Source organism: Artemia sp. Qi Xiang Cuo, chromosome 1 (assembly GCF_049724085.1).
Source record: "Artemia sp. Qi Xiang Cuo chromosome 1, ASM4972408v1, whole genome shotgun sequence".
NCBI classification, from domain to species: domain Eukaryota; kingdom Metazoa; phylum Arthropoda; class Branchiopoda; order Anostraca; family Artemiidae; genus Artemia; species Artemia sp. Qi Xiang Cuo.
The window spans coordinates 90,816,970-90,833,751 of NC_142794.1; the positions used below are offsets into that span (position 1 = coordinate 90,816,970).

The 16,782-nt window shown below is 33.4% G+C and overlaps 1 protein-coding gene and 1 pseudogene across 1 annotated transcript in view; both read left to right on the forward strand.

Annotated features, from left to right (window-relative positions):
- Positions 1-16,782, forward strand: part of LOC148956907 (band 7 protein AGAP004871-like) — a 227,806-nt gene that overhangs the window by 167,594 nt on the left and 43,430 nt on the right. Inside the window, exons 5-6 of the mRNA XM_089096831.1 lie at positions 3,153-3,235; positions 13,911-14,114. Coding sequence (XP_088952957.1) covers positions 3,153-3,235; positions 13,911-14,114 — 287 coding nt within the window. The remainder of the gene's footprint in view (positions 1-3,152; positions 3,236-13,910; positions 14,115-16,782) is intronic.
- On the forward strand, positions 28-1,332 carry LOC148956908 (serine/threonine-protein kinase pim-2-like; annotated as a pseudogene).

Below are 16,782 nucleotides of genomic sequence, written 5' to 3' on the forward strand. Positions count from 1 at the left end.
CCATTAAGATTGTAATTTCTTAAAAGTATGATACTTCATCAACAGAAATTTGTAAATCCATGGGACTTGGAGTATGGTCGACAGTACCAAAATGCGATGTACAAAATATCGGTTCTGCCTGAGGATGCAAGTTATAGAACTAGTAGCAGTGATTATGTGTATTTCCAACAAAATGCTCCTGGTTCAGAAACACAGTTTGACAATGAAGAAAAAATGTGCTGTAAAAATGTTCCCCGTCAAAGAATTTTTTCAGAATACAGAGTGCAATATATTAATGAAATAAAACATAATATTAATGGTTTTTTTTTGCAAGATCAGTTTGGTATCAGTTTTGAGGCTTTTGACCGAGCTGGTCCTAGTTATGCAGACTTTAAGAAGAATGCCACTAAACCATTATGTGGTATAGTTAATCGTTCTTGCTTAAGGGCAGTGGTTGACAAGATAAAGAAAAAGCAGTGTTTCCAGCAAAATGCTTTAGAGACAGGTTTAGAAAAGCTGTTGAACGAGTATACTCTAACAACTACGAAGCTTGGAGAAGATGCTTCTGGGAAAGTATTCTTAGCTACAAGAAACCGTGATTGGAAACGAGCAGCTGTAAAAAAGATAAATTTAAACCGAACTAACCAAATTCAATTGGACTCTGGCAAAATTTTACCAAAGGAAGTATATTTTTTGAACCAAGTTAGAGATATTAATGGTTGTGTGAAGTTACTAGATTATTACATTGTCGGAGAGGAATGTTGGATTACAACAGAGTATCATCAGAACTCAATTACATTGACTGAATTTATCAACAAAAATTAACAGCTGAGTGAAAATAAAGTTATCAATATTTTTAAACAAATAACATCTATAGTCTTGAGATTGGAAATGGCCGGCATTACACATAGGGATCTAAAAGGGGACAGTATCCTTGTTGACGAAAATGAAAATATATTGGTTATTGACTTTGGATTAGCTGAATCTTTGGAGAAGGCAGATGAAATGATCTGTGGCACTCCTGGTTACTGGCCTCCAGAAGTTGATTTCTGTGAATTGTTTGATATGATACATGTGACAGGACCGGTAACTACTTGGTCTCTAGGTATTATATTGGGATCACTCTTGATTGGCAAAGAACCCTTTGATAACGGGAGAAGTTCTCTTAAAGCTAAAGGTGTGATAGAGTTGGGATTGCGAAACAGGAAGGCTTCACGAATGGCTCGCAGACTAGTCAATAGATGTTTGCAGATTGGGAGAGATAACAGACCAAGTGTGAAACAAATACTTCAAGATCCTTGGTTAAACCTTGATGTGATCAAGATCCTTAGTGTGAAAATAGGCAACTTTTAGGAAAAAGTCAAATGACTCAAAATTTATCGTGTGTCGTTTTCTTTTGTTTTGTTTATTCAATTTTCCAATAAAAATTTAGTATGTATGATTGATTTTTTTTTTATATTCTTTGTATTATATTGCACAAGTAGTGCTATTACTATGACCGAATTTTCTAGAATGAAAACGTATTTCTTCATAATCTTTCCAAAGATTAACGTTTTAAAATGCACAGACTTAAAAGCGAAATACATATTGTTAATTTTAGCTGATCTTATTTTTCAGAGTGATTTCGAGGAATCCAAGTTTTTAAAAGCCCTGCGTACTGAGAATATTCATCTTGAAAATATACTTAACCGTGATTAAATAAAAAATAACAATTTTTTCAACTGAAAGTAAGGGGCAACATTAAAAGTTAAAACGAACTGAAATTATTATGTATATGAGGGGAATACCCCTCCCCCTCAATATCTCGCTCTTTACGCTAAAGTTTGACTTTTTGTTATAATTATTTAAGAATGACTCCTGAATCACAAACGCTGTTTAATTAGAATAATAAGCTCTTTTAAAAGTTCTTAAAAATCTTTATCGCAAAGAAGGAGGTATTGAGAGGGGGTTGACCCCCCTCCTATACTTAATAATTCCTTTTCGCTTTAAGTTTTAATGTTGCTCCTTGCTTTCAGTTGAAAAAAAACTTATTTTTTTTATTTAATTTTGTGAAGCGGACACTTAGATTAGCGAACTACACTTTGAGTAAAAGTAGTGCTTAACCAGGGCTAATTTTGAGTAGGCTATTCTAGTTTAGCCAACTACAGATGGATATAAACCATATTAAATAGAAAAGGCAAGTTTTAACTGAAAGTAAGGAGCGACATTAAAATTTAAACCGACCAGAAATTATTCCGTATATGAAAGGGGATGTCCCCTTTTCAACGCCTTGCTCTTTACGGTAAAATTTTATTTTTTTAAGAAATAGAGCTATGAGAAAGATTCAAACTTTAGCGTAGAGAGTAAGACTTTCAGGAGGGACAGCCCCTTTCATATACGGGATAATTTCTGTTCGTATTAAGTTTTAATGTCGCTCCTTACTTTCAGTTAAGAAAACTTGTTTTTTTTTTTTTTTATTTGATCCACTATATAGACCCACAAATACAAATAGTAAATATTATGCCTTTCTGCTTTTTGTAGAATCGAACGTAGAACGAATGTAGATAAAAAGGATTATGGCCACTTTGTTTGTAACGTGGGCTTTTGCCACCGAATGCCATCAGACATCATGGTGCCACGCCTTTTTCGTATACTGTCTTTCACCATGATAAAATAAAGAGGACTTGAGAACTAAGAGACAAGAGATAACACTCAGTAAGAATCAATCCACATTGAGCTGTATAAATTATAAGTACAGATTACCACTTTAGTACAAATCATTTAGTGATTCATGTTCAATCATACAAAAACAATAAAAGCCAATATCTCTACTTCTGAATTAATAGCAGAGCACAAGCCAGCAACCTTTATTTATGCTTTATTTAACCAGGAAAGGAAACCACTCCAGAGTTCCAATGACCTTTCGTCATGTTGGAGGTATATAGGAGATATTAAAAAAAAAAAAAAACTTATTCAGAAATAGTGTATTCCACCATTTACTTTGTCTTGTAGCTCACAGAGTTTCTCGTAAATTTAGCTCTTTTAGCCTTTAGTTTCAAACCTAAGCCTAACAAATTTTAGCTGTTAAATGCTCAAAATTAGATTTATAAGTTCAAAAATTTACTTTTGTATTATGAAATAATAAATATTTTTTAACATTTATGTGCAATAGCTTTTAGTGTTCTTTTTTTCAGGTATTTTCTTCATTCTTCCCTGCATTGAAAGCTATACCAAAGTTGATTTGCGAACAACTGTATTTTGCGTGCCACCCCAAGAGGTATTTTTACAAAAAAATAATATATATATATATATATATATATATATATATATATATATATATATATATATATATATATATATATATATATATATATATATATATATATATATATATATATATATATATATATATATATATATATATATATATATATATATATATATATATATATATATATATATATATATATATATATATATATATATATATATATATATATATATATATATATATATATCTTTTTAAAACCTGAGTCCTTTATTACTCCATATTCATTGCACTAGCTGTGTTAATCCAAAAGTATGTAGCCTATATACTAAACTTGGCACCAAAAAATAACATGGGTATCCCCAGAAATTTCCCCAAGAAAGCGGGTAAAGTTAAGTTATTATCCTTTTGTAAAGATAATTAATGTATTTTTCTTTTTGCTTAAGAAGACATGTATTATTTAAAATTTATCCTTTTAACAGCTCTCGTGTCAAACTCCAGAATACTTTTGTCTGGGTTTTACAGCCTAAAACTTTTCAGGAATATTTTCAAAATGTTGCATCAGAGTTGATTCTAATTATAAGTACGACAAAATTGTCTTAAAACTAAGATTTGTACTTTTTCTACCAGGCCCTTTTATGATTAATTTAAATAGACAATAAAAAGTCCTTCGTCACCAACATTTTTATTCATAATTAATTAACTGTTTTAATTACCATATTTGAATATTTGAATTTCTTCTAAAATGCACATGTAATGTTTAGAGTTTTTCAGTTGAGGGTTCTTTTGTTGAATTTTCAAGCATGGTTTTCTAGTTTTATACTCCAGAGCTAAAGAGAAATTTCAGAACTGAAAATTAATTTTGAAATGAGACCAAAATCTTGATCGGCTTTCAGAATTAATTTCCAAGGGATAATAAAAAAGAATTTGAAAAATAACATAATTCCTCAAAATATGAGACATTTTTTAAAATTAGAAGAACGCCCAAGACCATTTTTCAGGATGAGGTTTTTCACGCTTTTGGTTAAATAAAAGAAAAATAACTTTATTTTAACTGAAAGTAAGGAGCAGCATTAAAAACAGAATCATTAAGAACAGAAATCATTTCATATATGAAAGGGTTGGCCCTCTCGTCAATACTTTGCTCTTTGCGTTAAATTTAAAGTATTTAAAAAAAAACATTCTTATTCTAATGTAAAGGCCCTTGTGTTTCAGGAGCCGTTCTTTAAAAAAAAAAAAAGGAAAGATAGTCAGACTTTAGGGTAAAGAGCAAATTGAAAATAGTAAATCGAGGATAGGGCCAACCCCTTCATATAAGGAACAATTTCGTTCATTTTGAGTTTTGAAGTTGTTTATTACTTTTAGTTGAAAGATCTTGTTTTTCTTATTTAATTTCTGGTTGCTTTTCAAATAGTGCCATTATTTCGGGCTCATCCTCCATGAAAAATTCCCTCCCCCAACGTGGGACCCCTTTGTGGAATTTTCTTCCCGTGTAAACTACCCCCCCCCTTAAAATTATCTCCGGTCAATTTCATCCTGACTGAAAATCCACCCCCTCCCGTAAAATATCTTGCGGACGATTCGGCATGAGTGGTTCTCCTTCGCATACTTTTATTTGAAAAAGAACCTAATTTCTAATCGTTTTTCCGATCACTTCGGATATCCCCCTTCCGTCAAAACTTTTTCACGGGAATCCAAACACTCTGAAAATAGCCCCTGGATTATTTCTGGAACATCTCCACATGCAAAATTGTATTGGTAAAGAGGAAGAGAGACAAATAAAAAGAATTTCATATGAGAATTCTGTCAAATCCCCCCTGTGTAAAATATCCCCTGAAAAATTCAACTCCAATATTTCACTCCCCAGGGAAAATTTCCTCCATCGAAACCCACCCGAAGCACAAAATCCCCGCTCCTGAAATATGTATGGATACTTTCCAATAACAAATACCATACGTAAATAATAGGCAAATTTCATAGCTTATGGCTCTCCTCACAGGCTAAAAGGAGTTACGCCTAAAGGCATAGTGATTGAATCTTTTAACTATGTTGAACAAAATGGCTATCCCAAAATTTCTATTGGACAATTTTGGGGGAAAATGGGGCGTAGAAGGGGGCTATTTGCCTTCCAGTCTCTTTGATCACTTTACAAGAGCTCTAGAACTTTTAATTTTCATCTCGCTTTTACCCCCTGTAACATACCCCCCCCCCAAAAAAAAAAATACACCCCCCCCCCCTGCTAAAATTACCCCCAATCAAAATATCCCCGGATTACTCCCCCCAAAATATCCCAGGAAAACACCCCCGTCCCCGAGGAAAATAGTACCTCCGTGGAAAATACCCCCCCCCCCGGTAAATATCCCTACCCCCCGGAAAATACCCTCTGTGGAAAATAAGGCTTTCCAAATTTGAGAATTTTATTTGAGTTTTCTATTTTAATTTCCTTAGGGGGACAGAATTTGGGTACTTACTTATTATGCACCGCTCACTCAAATTTCGAAACAAAATTTCAAAAAGAAATTTTTGAAGAGTAGAAAGAATTTTCACATAATGTTTGGGCAGAAAATGACTACCTAGAAACCCTTTAATGTGCCATTTATGGAGGTTTAATTTTTCATAATTGACCGTTGTGGGAAGTGTGACACAGACTATAGTGAAAATTTAAGTCACATGGTCTGCCATGATACAAATCCCGTCTAAATTAACTGTATTTTCAGCTCCCGTGTGCCAATGCAAGTCTATCAGGATTTATAGACAAATGATTGTATTAATTTCAAAACAGTCGACGATAATGAAGGGTAGAGATTTTTTTTGAGGTGAATGGTGTTCTAGAAAAAATCTGGTGTTTTACTGACAGGAATTTCCTCACCCATTATCAAGCAACACAATCGATTTGAACATTTATCTCCATTTCATCAGAGAAAATTCAAAGAAGAACGGTTACCATGGATATCTAGCAAAACAAAAGTAGCATTATTAAACTATACTTTGTAAGCTTGAAGTTGATAATGAATCTTGACTTTAAAATAAGCTTCAGACAAGACTTTCATATGAAAAAATATATACAACATTTTTTGGAAAAAATGCTCAAACCTTATCAACGCAAAGAGTAAACTCTTCAAATCGTTTAATAGCACTATATTTGGAAAATCAGTACAACGGGATAGGATTAGGATTGAATGTCATGTGAAGTTGTAAACACCTTGAAAAACGGTCCTGGAGGGCAAAATACTTGAATTCTTATCATTTATCATGCTTTTGGAAAATTTAGCCCTCAAATCTAAGAAAAAAAGACATCATATTCAGAAAAAAAGACTTTTCCCCATCTAGTAACTAGTCAAAAGAAGAACCAACTAGGAAGTTAGAAGTTTGAACTCGCGTCGATTACTTTACTAAACTTTTAAGGAGATGTAATAAATGCTACTGTCTTGTGACATCAAGCAGATCGCTTAAGCATGCGGCCACGGTTGTTGGTATAAATCTAATCAAGAAACATTTCACCGTCGAGGAAATAAAGATAATATTTTCAGACTTGAAATTATAAAGGCAACAACCAATATGATTAAATCAGTAAAGTTTTTAAACTATTTGCAATAGAAGTAGTGAAAACGGATGTATACTGTGTTGCTAAAGAAAAGTACGTTATGGATGATGGGAGTAAAAATCCTAGCACTTGGTTACCAATATTTACATAACAATAAATAAGCTTTGTTTTTTTTTTATTTTATTTTGCTCTTAATAAATCTATTCCTTTCAAGGTTTTTTGCATACTTCTTTAGTTCTTTTAAGGTTCCGCCTATTTTTGTTTTTTTCTTTCAATAAGAAACTCAACAAAACTCAACGTTCACGTCTGAAAACTGATCATGGAAAGTTTCAGCCCTCTCGATCCAATTAAAAAAAAAGAAATTAAATATACATCTCTTTATCTAGCCAGAAAATACTTAAGCCAGAACTTGACACGCCATAATTCATTGGAGAGACCAAATTTGGTAAGACTTTGCAACAAAAACGAAAAACTTTGAAAATTTTAGGACAGGACTGAAACTATCGAAAAGACTTTGAGGATTATTTGGAAGTCTCTGTTTTCGTCCGACAAAAATTGAAAATAATAAAACTTTTTCCATCCAAAAACAGTTTATTTTAACAATTTAAAACGAAGATTGAAAATCAGCAAATACCCCCAGGAAAAAAAAATTAAAACCCGGACATTCGCTCAATAAAAATCGTAAATCTGTGAAAACTTTACAGCAAATATTAAAAAACTTTGAAAACTTCAGGACAAAATTGAAAATTCTGAAAAGGCCTAAACAAAATTTGAAATCTATATTTTCGATCGGATAAAAATAGAATCAAAAATATTCCTATACAAAACAATGCATTTTATAAGTTTACGACAAAAATTGAAGAAGTGGAATCTTTACGGCAAAAATTGAAACCGGCGAAAAAACATCGACAAAAGCTTGAAATTTGTTTTCACTCGAAACAAATATAAAATGCTATGAAATTTCTCGTCTAAAAACAAAACATTTTGAAACTTCACAGGAAAGTCAGAAATTTTTGGAAAATTTTAATAGAAATTGAATTTTTTTAGTTCAAAAAATTGAAAAATAAGAACAGAAAAGGTTAAAATGTTAAAAATGTTGAGATGAAGAAATTTCAAAGGCGAAAACACGTAAACAAAAGTTTACAATTGGTACAAAATTTGGGACACAATTTTGGAAAAGACAAATTGAACAAACAAAATTAAAATATAAAGTTACAAAATTGCACATCTGAGGTAAATTTTTGTCTTAATATTAGAAAACTGTGGGCGTCTTTACTTCTTAGGGTGTGAACAAGGAAACAAGGGGATTTTGGTAAGAAATTAAAAGTATTGAAAAACCATATTGTGTATACCCTGCTAGGTGCGCGAATCGGATAATAAATTTTTCCCTTTCATCATAATAAAGAATTCTTTTCCCTACTTCCTGTTTTCTTATTTCTGCCATAACTAATATCTGTGACACTTGTTGGCCAATTCGCTTCAAAATAATGAATAGAAACTGTCGGAAACACTGCCCCCCCATTCTTTAATCCACTTTCATTCAAAGCTAAGAGATTATCTTTACTGCCAGTCTTTCACAAAATATCATGCCATGCATCCAAGCCTATCCGTTTAAAGCATTTATTATAGTGTTGGTCAAATGGCAGGTCCATAATAGCCTGCTCTCTCTGAAACAGAGTTGGAATCTTATCCCTTTTCTTTTAACCACGGGAAAAGGATAATCAGCTAGTGCAAGGTGAACATCTAGACCTTACATGACGGACATTGGGAGTCCCTTACAATTTTCCGAATATTTTTTCAGGCTTTTATTTATTTTATATATACATTTTTCTAGAACTCCTTGGCTATCTGCTCTATTATGGAAAGTCCTTTCCATGATGAGGAAAGAGTCAAAGCCACAACCTGAGCAAGTAAAGTTGATTCCTCCACTTTCTGAATGAGATCTCGGATTTTCGAGGGCAAGGGAAGAAAATTCCAGGCTAAGAAAGTTAATTAAAATATAAATATTTTTGCCTAAGAAAGTATAATTTTCTAAGGTTTTGCACTGCACATGGGGGTAAATATTGAAGAGAGTTAAAAAAATTAAAGATATAAAAATTATTTTGTGTCTTATTTTTTTGTTGAAGAAGTTGTTTAGAAACTTCGGAAGACACTCATTTTATTGGAAATTAAAAGTTCTAGTGTCCTTTTTAAGAGTCACAAGTGATTGGAGGGTAACCAGCTTCCCTCCCATGCACTTTTACCCCATATACATCAGATTAAAATTTTTACATAGCCAACTTGTTCAACATAATTGAAAGGTCTAAGAATCATGTCTCTGGGGATGACAACCCCCCGCTGTTTACATATAATTGTTATCGGGGAGGTTAGAATTTTCATTTTGCCGGTTGTTTACACGTAATATTTGTTATCTGCAAAGGAAGCGCGTATGACCTTTTGTCTTAAAAAAAGACCAAGGACATTCAAGTGAAGCCTTCGGGGAATATTCAAAGGAGACTAAATCAAAACACACTATGCATATGTGGGTTGTTGAAAGAGCGTATATCAGGAGTGACTTAAAAGTTGGAATTTTCATAAAATGATGAGGGAGGATCAGCTGACCAAAAGGCAATATATGAACGTTACTACTACTACTACTACTGCTTCTACTGCTAATACTACTCCTACAACCACCACTACTATTGCTGCTACTATAAATGTTGTTTTCATTGCGACTACTACAAAGGCTGAGGATATTTAGATAAAAATTTAAAGAAATATTGAAGGGGAAGTTGAACTAAATCAAAACACACTATGTGCATACCGATTGTCAAAAGGGTACATCAGCAATATCGTAGGAACGGCTTAACGTATTAAGTTGCAAATTCCCGGGAAGGTAGAGCGGGAAGTTTAATTAACCAAAAGGCAATAATTCCATACTACTACTGTTACTACTACTAATACAACTGCTACTACTACTACTTCTATTCTTTCTACAGCTATTACAACTATTACTACAGCTAAGACGAAGGGCATGAAGGTGAAAATTTCAGGGAATATTAAGGAGAAAGATGAACTAAATCAATTTACACGCATGCAGGTTATCAAAAAGGTGTATCTCAGGATTGATTTAGGATATTAACTTGGAACTTGCAGGGAAAGCTTAGGTGAATGAAGAATTGACGAAATAGCAATGTTGGTACACTAACGCTACTACTGCATTACTACTACTACTGCTGCTACAACTACTACTTCCATTGTGACTGCTTCTATGACTAAGGGTATTAGGTTGAAAATTTCAGTAAATGTTGTGGGGGAAGTTGAACTAAATGAAAACGCACTATGTACAAACAGGTTGTCTAAAGAGCTTATCAGCAGCATCTTAGAAACGGTTTGGAAAATAAAGCTAAAATTTATAGGGCTTGTTGTGGGGGAGGTTGAACTAACCAAAAGGCAATAACCACATGGTACTATTAATACTACTACTGTTATTATTATTATTGCTACTACTACTTTTTCGTAACCCAGTTTTTTTCGTAACTACCACTACTATCGGTAATACTAGTTCCAATGCTCCTTCTATTATTCGTGCAAAGGAAACTAAGAGAGGAAATAAAATAAAAAAATGAAAAATAAAATAAAAAAGGTGAAAAAACGAGGATTTTGTCAGCCAGTGGCGAACTATGAAGAAGAAGAAATAAGCAATTATTTCGACGAAGACCTCCACCGAGTCGTCCTAAGTGCTAAACAAAAAAGAAAGAAAAGAAAAAGAAACCAACGAAGATCGATCCTTTCGAAGTTTACTTGCCAACGGCAGAACAGAAACTAAATAAGAACCAGGTTGGATTAATGAAAAAAAAATCTCCCAAGATGATTGGGCAATAATCCTCTGTTTTGCTATAGATTTTGCTGGCCTACAAATTCGCTCATCATTTGATGTGCAAATAGATTCTTTCAAGTTATACCAGGTGAAAATATTGATCGAGTCCTTCAAAATTAAACTGTCGTAAATTGGTCTTAATGAAATATCTCCAGTATCTCTATTTATTGCTAAATTTTGGTTCATGTATTTTTTTTTTATCTCAATTATCTCCTTAAAAGCTTGTGGTAGGCCATTTACAGTAGATATTAAGGTTGCCTCGACAAAAAGAACCAGATGGGTCAGATTTACGAAAATATGCGAAGCCAATGCCGAATCAAAGTTGTCATTGTTATTTTTTAATCTTGAAATTTTGTGTTCATCACCTAGTTGTTTATGGGTCCTACCAATGTAAAATTTCCCACATGAACACGGGATTCTGTAGACACCACTACCCAGTACAGGGTCAGTTTTATCCTTTCCTGAGTTGAAAAAATTTTCAACTAATTGCTCAGTTTTGAAAGAAACAGAGATTATGTTTTTTTCTTAAATTTTTCCAAGTTTATCGCTAAGTTTCGAGATGTATGATATAATGACGAAAGTTTTCTTTCTCAATTGCCGGGGTAACTGAATCAAGGGGGACGGGCTCTCTATTTTGTTGTTTTATCTTTTTTAATCGTCTATCTATGATATTTTCAATAAGTTTGATTGGGTAACCATTGCAGAAGAGAATATCCTTGACATAGTTTAATTCAGAATTTATATGATTACTGGAACAGTTTTTTAAAACTCTGTCGACTAAAGAGATTATTACCTCTCTTTTTTGTAGAAGGAGGGTGATGGGAAGAGAAATGTAGATATCGATCATAATGAGTCGGCTTTCTATATATAGAAAATTCAAGGCTAGGAGTAGTTTTTATAATCAAAACATCCAAGAAAGGCAGCTTACCTGAATCTTTGAGTTCTATTGTGAACTGGAGATTTGAATCAAAAGAGTTCAAATGTGCCAAAAAATCTCTTAGAGAGTTTTGTCCATGTTCCCAAACAGAAAAGATATCATTAACGAAACGAAACCAGATATAGTGTTTTAAGTGTAAACTATTCAAAGCAGACTGTTCTATGAAATCCATGTAAAAATTTGCCAAATAAGGAGACAAGACAAGTAAGGCCTGCTCACATTTATGGACATCCCATGAAGTTCTGTTTTTGTTCTTGCACTTTGATTTTTTAACTTCTCAACAAGATATATGGAGTTTTTTTATATAGGATTTCTGTGTGCTTAAGAGATGCTTAAAATGGTGGCTAAGAAACTTCCTATATCCGTAGCTGGAGAACTATAACATGCTACAATAGGTCGTAACAGAATATCTTTCTTATGGATCTTAGGCAGACTATAAAACTTTGGGGCTGAACAACCTTTGGGGTAAAATTTTCTGTATATTTGAGGGGTAATTAGTCTACTATCTTTTAAAATTCCTAGTTCTTTTCTCAACTGCTGTGTATATTTGTCCGTGGGATCAATTTTTATTTCTTTGTGAATATTTTTATCCATTAAAAGGGTGTTAACTTTTATTTCATAATCTGCAGAATTCATAATTACAGCTGTGTTTCCCTTGTCCGCTCTCGTAATCTTTTTCTTTTCCTTTTCTTTTTTGTTTAGCACTGAGGACGACTCGGCGGAGGTCCTTTTCAAAATATTTGCTTATTTCTTCTTCTTCATAGTTCGCCACTGGCTGACAAAATCCTCGTTTTTTAACCTTTTTTTATTTTCTTTTTTATTTTGTTATTTTCTTTCCTCTCTGAGTTTCATTTGTCAAGTATAGCCAGTGTGGTCTTAGAATGTATTTATTATTCCTGCAACTATGACTACTACCATTGCTAATGCTAAGGGTATTAGTACAACTTTTAGGGAATGGTAAGGGTGGTTTTAACTTAATCTAAACACAATAGGTACATGTGGGTTATAAAAGTGGTGTATTGTCACCTTCCCAGTAATGCCCTAGGAGATTAAGTTGATACTTCCAGAGCTATCTATATTGCTACCACTTTTGCTACTACTTCAATCACTACTACTACTACTACTAACACCACAACTATTGAACAAAATTAAAATACTATAAGTGCTTCCAGGTTGTTAAAATAGACCAAGTTCTTTAGACATTAAAGGCGAGGAAGAAACTTTCAGGGAGAAATTATGCTGCTTTAGAGCTAAATCAAAAGGCACTATGTGTATACTGGTTGTTGATGAGACATCTCAGCAATATCTAAAAAATTACTGAAGGGACTAACTTGAAACTTCTGGGACTTTTACTATTACTACTTCTTCTCTTACTAGTTAACTAAATCAAAAGAGTGTAAGTACATCCAGGTTGATTCATAGCATAGATACAATGTCTCAAGAACAGAAAAGAATGCTAAGTTTTTCTTTTCGGGGAAAGTTGAGGGGTGAAACTAAATCAAAATATACTCTGTTTATCCAAATTTTCAAAAGGGTGTATATTATTAAACATTGTGTAAAGATTTTATTTTTAGTATAAATATTCAGCCAAAATCTGGATCCTTAAGAGAAAAATCAAAAATATTTGAAACACCCTTTCTTAAACAATGAAAAAGACTATGTCCATTAAAAACAAACAAAACTTAGTTTTCTGTTATATCCGACGAAATATGAGCAGACATAAAGTCAAATAATATTTTAAGCGTCAAACTGTCATAAATCACCATCAATAAATAAGTGAAACCAAAGACGAACCCAAATCAGAATAAATAACTGGGTCAAACTCAAAACGAGCAGAAAATAGGAGGAGTATGGCTGACGTTCATCGGGCCTTCTAAAGACCAGAACATAATTTGCGCTTTCCTGAAAACGAAATATATTTTTAATTTCTTTTCTCTTGTTTTAACCTTAATAAATCCAAATTTATTAAGAATTTCAGAAATGAATATCAGCATATATAATAAACTGTCAACCCATATTCTTTTTTTTCAGTGATCTTGGTTATGAAGCTAATTTTTCTTTCTTTTCTTCAATTTTTTGAGAAATAGAAACACGGCTCAAAATAAGGATTGTTTTCAGTTTAGTATCCGTGCATGAGAAATCACTAGAATGCTGATTTAACGAGTGCTTTGTACTAATCTAGCTATTTTCTTTCCAACATAAACACTATCTGTTGATCATTGTTCCCGATGTCCCATTTATGATTCAAAATCAGATTCGTTATTTTTTTTTTCGTTTTTCTATTCGTTATTGACATTGCAATGCAAATGGGTTGAAAAAAATACATTTGCACATTATCTTTCAGATACTGACCAAAGATTCCGTTACGGTTTCTGTAGATGCTGTTGTCTACTTCCGAGTCAGTAATGCCACCATTAGTGTTGCAAATGTGGAAAATGCTCATCACTCAACCCGTCTTTTGGCGCAGACTACTCTAAGGAATATTTTAGGCACAAAAAATTTGCACGGAATTCTTGGAGATAGAGAAAATATATCTGGTGATATGAAGGTAAAATTTTGTATTTTTGTATTGCTAATTATTCAATTAATAATTAGCAATTATTAATTGGCCGTCAAGCCGAGTGGGTTGGTGCGCTGGATTTAGGATTCTTTGTCCGAGGGGGCGAGGGTTCGAATCTTCGTGCATACAATTATTTGGTGTGGGACGAGGGTACGTGGCGAGATTCTGTAAGCTCAGCCAGAGTCGACCCAGCTCTAAATGGGTGCCTGGAGAAATCTGGGGAAGGTAAACAGGAAGGGTGTGTGAAAACACACTTGGCCCCCAGCCCCCCACTGCTCCTCCTGGCTGAAGGGCCAAGAAACAGAGATCAGCACCGCCGGTAACGACTTTAAAGTCCAATACCGTATTATTTACCTTTACCTTTTAATTATTCAATAAAATGAAAGTTCAAAATAGGGATAAAATCCTTTTTAAAAGACAGTATATAGTAAATTTCACAGAAAATACCAGATATTTCGGTCACATACAGTGACCGTCATCAGTAGTAAAACTAAACTAAAACAATTTAAAACAAAAGTTTATACACTAAACCAAATAAAACTACATATTGTTTAAATCTCTAATCCTTTTCAAAGCAAAGGCGGAAGCTGGCCTCCTTGACATTCTTGGATTCGGTTCATTAGCGTTCAACGATATAACATTTGGACAAAGGTCAACTATATTGGGTATGTTGAAATTTACTCCGTCAGATTTTAATAAATTATCATAGATAGTGTTCAGCCCATATTCACCTGTATCCCGATTCAAAGCCATATTCTTGAATAATATTTTCTTTATTTCAAGAGTTTCACGAAAATTTTGCTTTAAGCCCCGATCCCTAGAGATAAAAGAGACATTATCGAACAAAATGAAATGGTCTGGAAAATTAAAATATGTTCTGAAAGGGCTGAAGTAAAATCTTCAGACATAGAATCTTGCTTTAAAGCCGAATAAATAGAATCTTTATGTTATAATAATCTCATTTCCAAATTCTGGTTAGTACGTCCCACATATGAGCTTTCGCAAGTACATGGGATCTGATAAACCCCACTTTGTTTCCCCAATGAAGTTAGATCCTTTCCATAATTTAGAAAACTACCCAAAGTATTATTACTCTTTAAAGCTACCCTTAGACCATTGCTTTGTAAAATCCTTTTAAGTTTTTCACTTAGCCCGGGTACATTTTTGTTCCTTACCATATGTACCCGGGCTAAGTGAAAAACTTAAAAGAATTTTACAAAGCAATGATCTAAGGGTAGCTTTAAAGAGTAATAATACTTTGGGTAGTTTTCTAAATTTTGGGAAGGATCTAACTTCATTCTGAGAAAGGGCTAAGGTTAGTTTTACTACTGATGACGGTCACTATATATGTGACCGAAACATCTGGTATTTTTGTGAAATATATTATAAACTGTCAATTAAAAATGCTTTTATCCATCTTTTTAACGTTTATTTTATCTTCATGGAAAGGCAGTGTGGTCTCCGAAATTATCTACGTCATATTTCATTATTCAATTAAATACAAACCTAGAAATTTAACCCGGAAGGAGAATATTATATCCAAAATTCTGTCAAGGAAAAGGCCAGAGTTTACCCTTGCCTGGTTTTCTCATCAATACCCCAACACTGAGCATTAGTATAAACTAGACTGGAATAACTTGACCATCTCTCCTTGACCCACAGACCAGGAAAATAAGCAAAGGTAGTTAGTTACTCATAATAAGTTTCAATATAAGGAACGTATCACAACAACTAGCAAAAACAAAGAAATAATTTTATTTATGACTGCTAGAACCGCCGCCGTTTGCACCAAAGTAAGTTATTTTCTACTCAGATTTTACATAGTTATGTTTCTTTTTGTTTATTTCTCTTTATTTATTTACTAGATTTATTATTTCTTTTGCTAAAAAAAAAATTATATTTGTATTGATTCCTTTAACAATAACACAATGAATCGACCAAATCAGGACAGGCAGTTCGTTTCGGCACCATCTATAATTTGTATTTTTCTCGGTCAACTAAGATGTTGACCTCGAAGTGGATATAGGATGTGTCATAAACTCAAAGGGAATCTAGAATTTATATGATTTATCCAAGTATCTTCAGATTTTTTTTTCTTTGTATTTTAAGGAAAAGTGTATTTATCTGTCATTTTTCTATATCAATACATTGTAGATAGGCTGGGAAGTTTCCTGATAGGTTTTACCACGCCCCTGATGCAAATTAGAGCCCTCTGTATTCTCTAAAAGTAATGGCTCTTTAAGAAATCATCGAACAAAAGCGCAAAAATCCGAGAATTATTTTCTGCATAGGGCTTCTTCCTGAAACTATTAATCTCGTAAAATTTCTTTCTTTCACTCTTTCTCGGTATCATTCTCTCTCTCTCTCTCTCTCTCTCTCTCTCTCTCTCTCTCTCTCTCTCTCTCTCTCTCTCTCTCTCTCTCTCTCTCTCTCTCTCTCTCTCTCTCTCTCTCTCTCTCTCTCTCTCTCTCTCTCTCTCTCTCTCTCTCTCTCTCTCTCTCTCTCTCTCTCTCTCTCTCTCTCTCTCTCTCTCTCTCTCTCTCTCTCTCTCTCTCTCTCTCTCTCTCTCTCTCTCTCTCTCTCTCTCTCTCTCTCTCTCTCTCTCTCTCTCTCTCTCTCTCTCTCTCTCTCTCTCTCTCTCTCTCTCTCTCTCTCT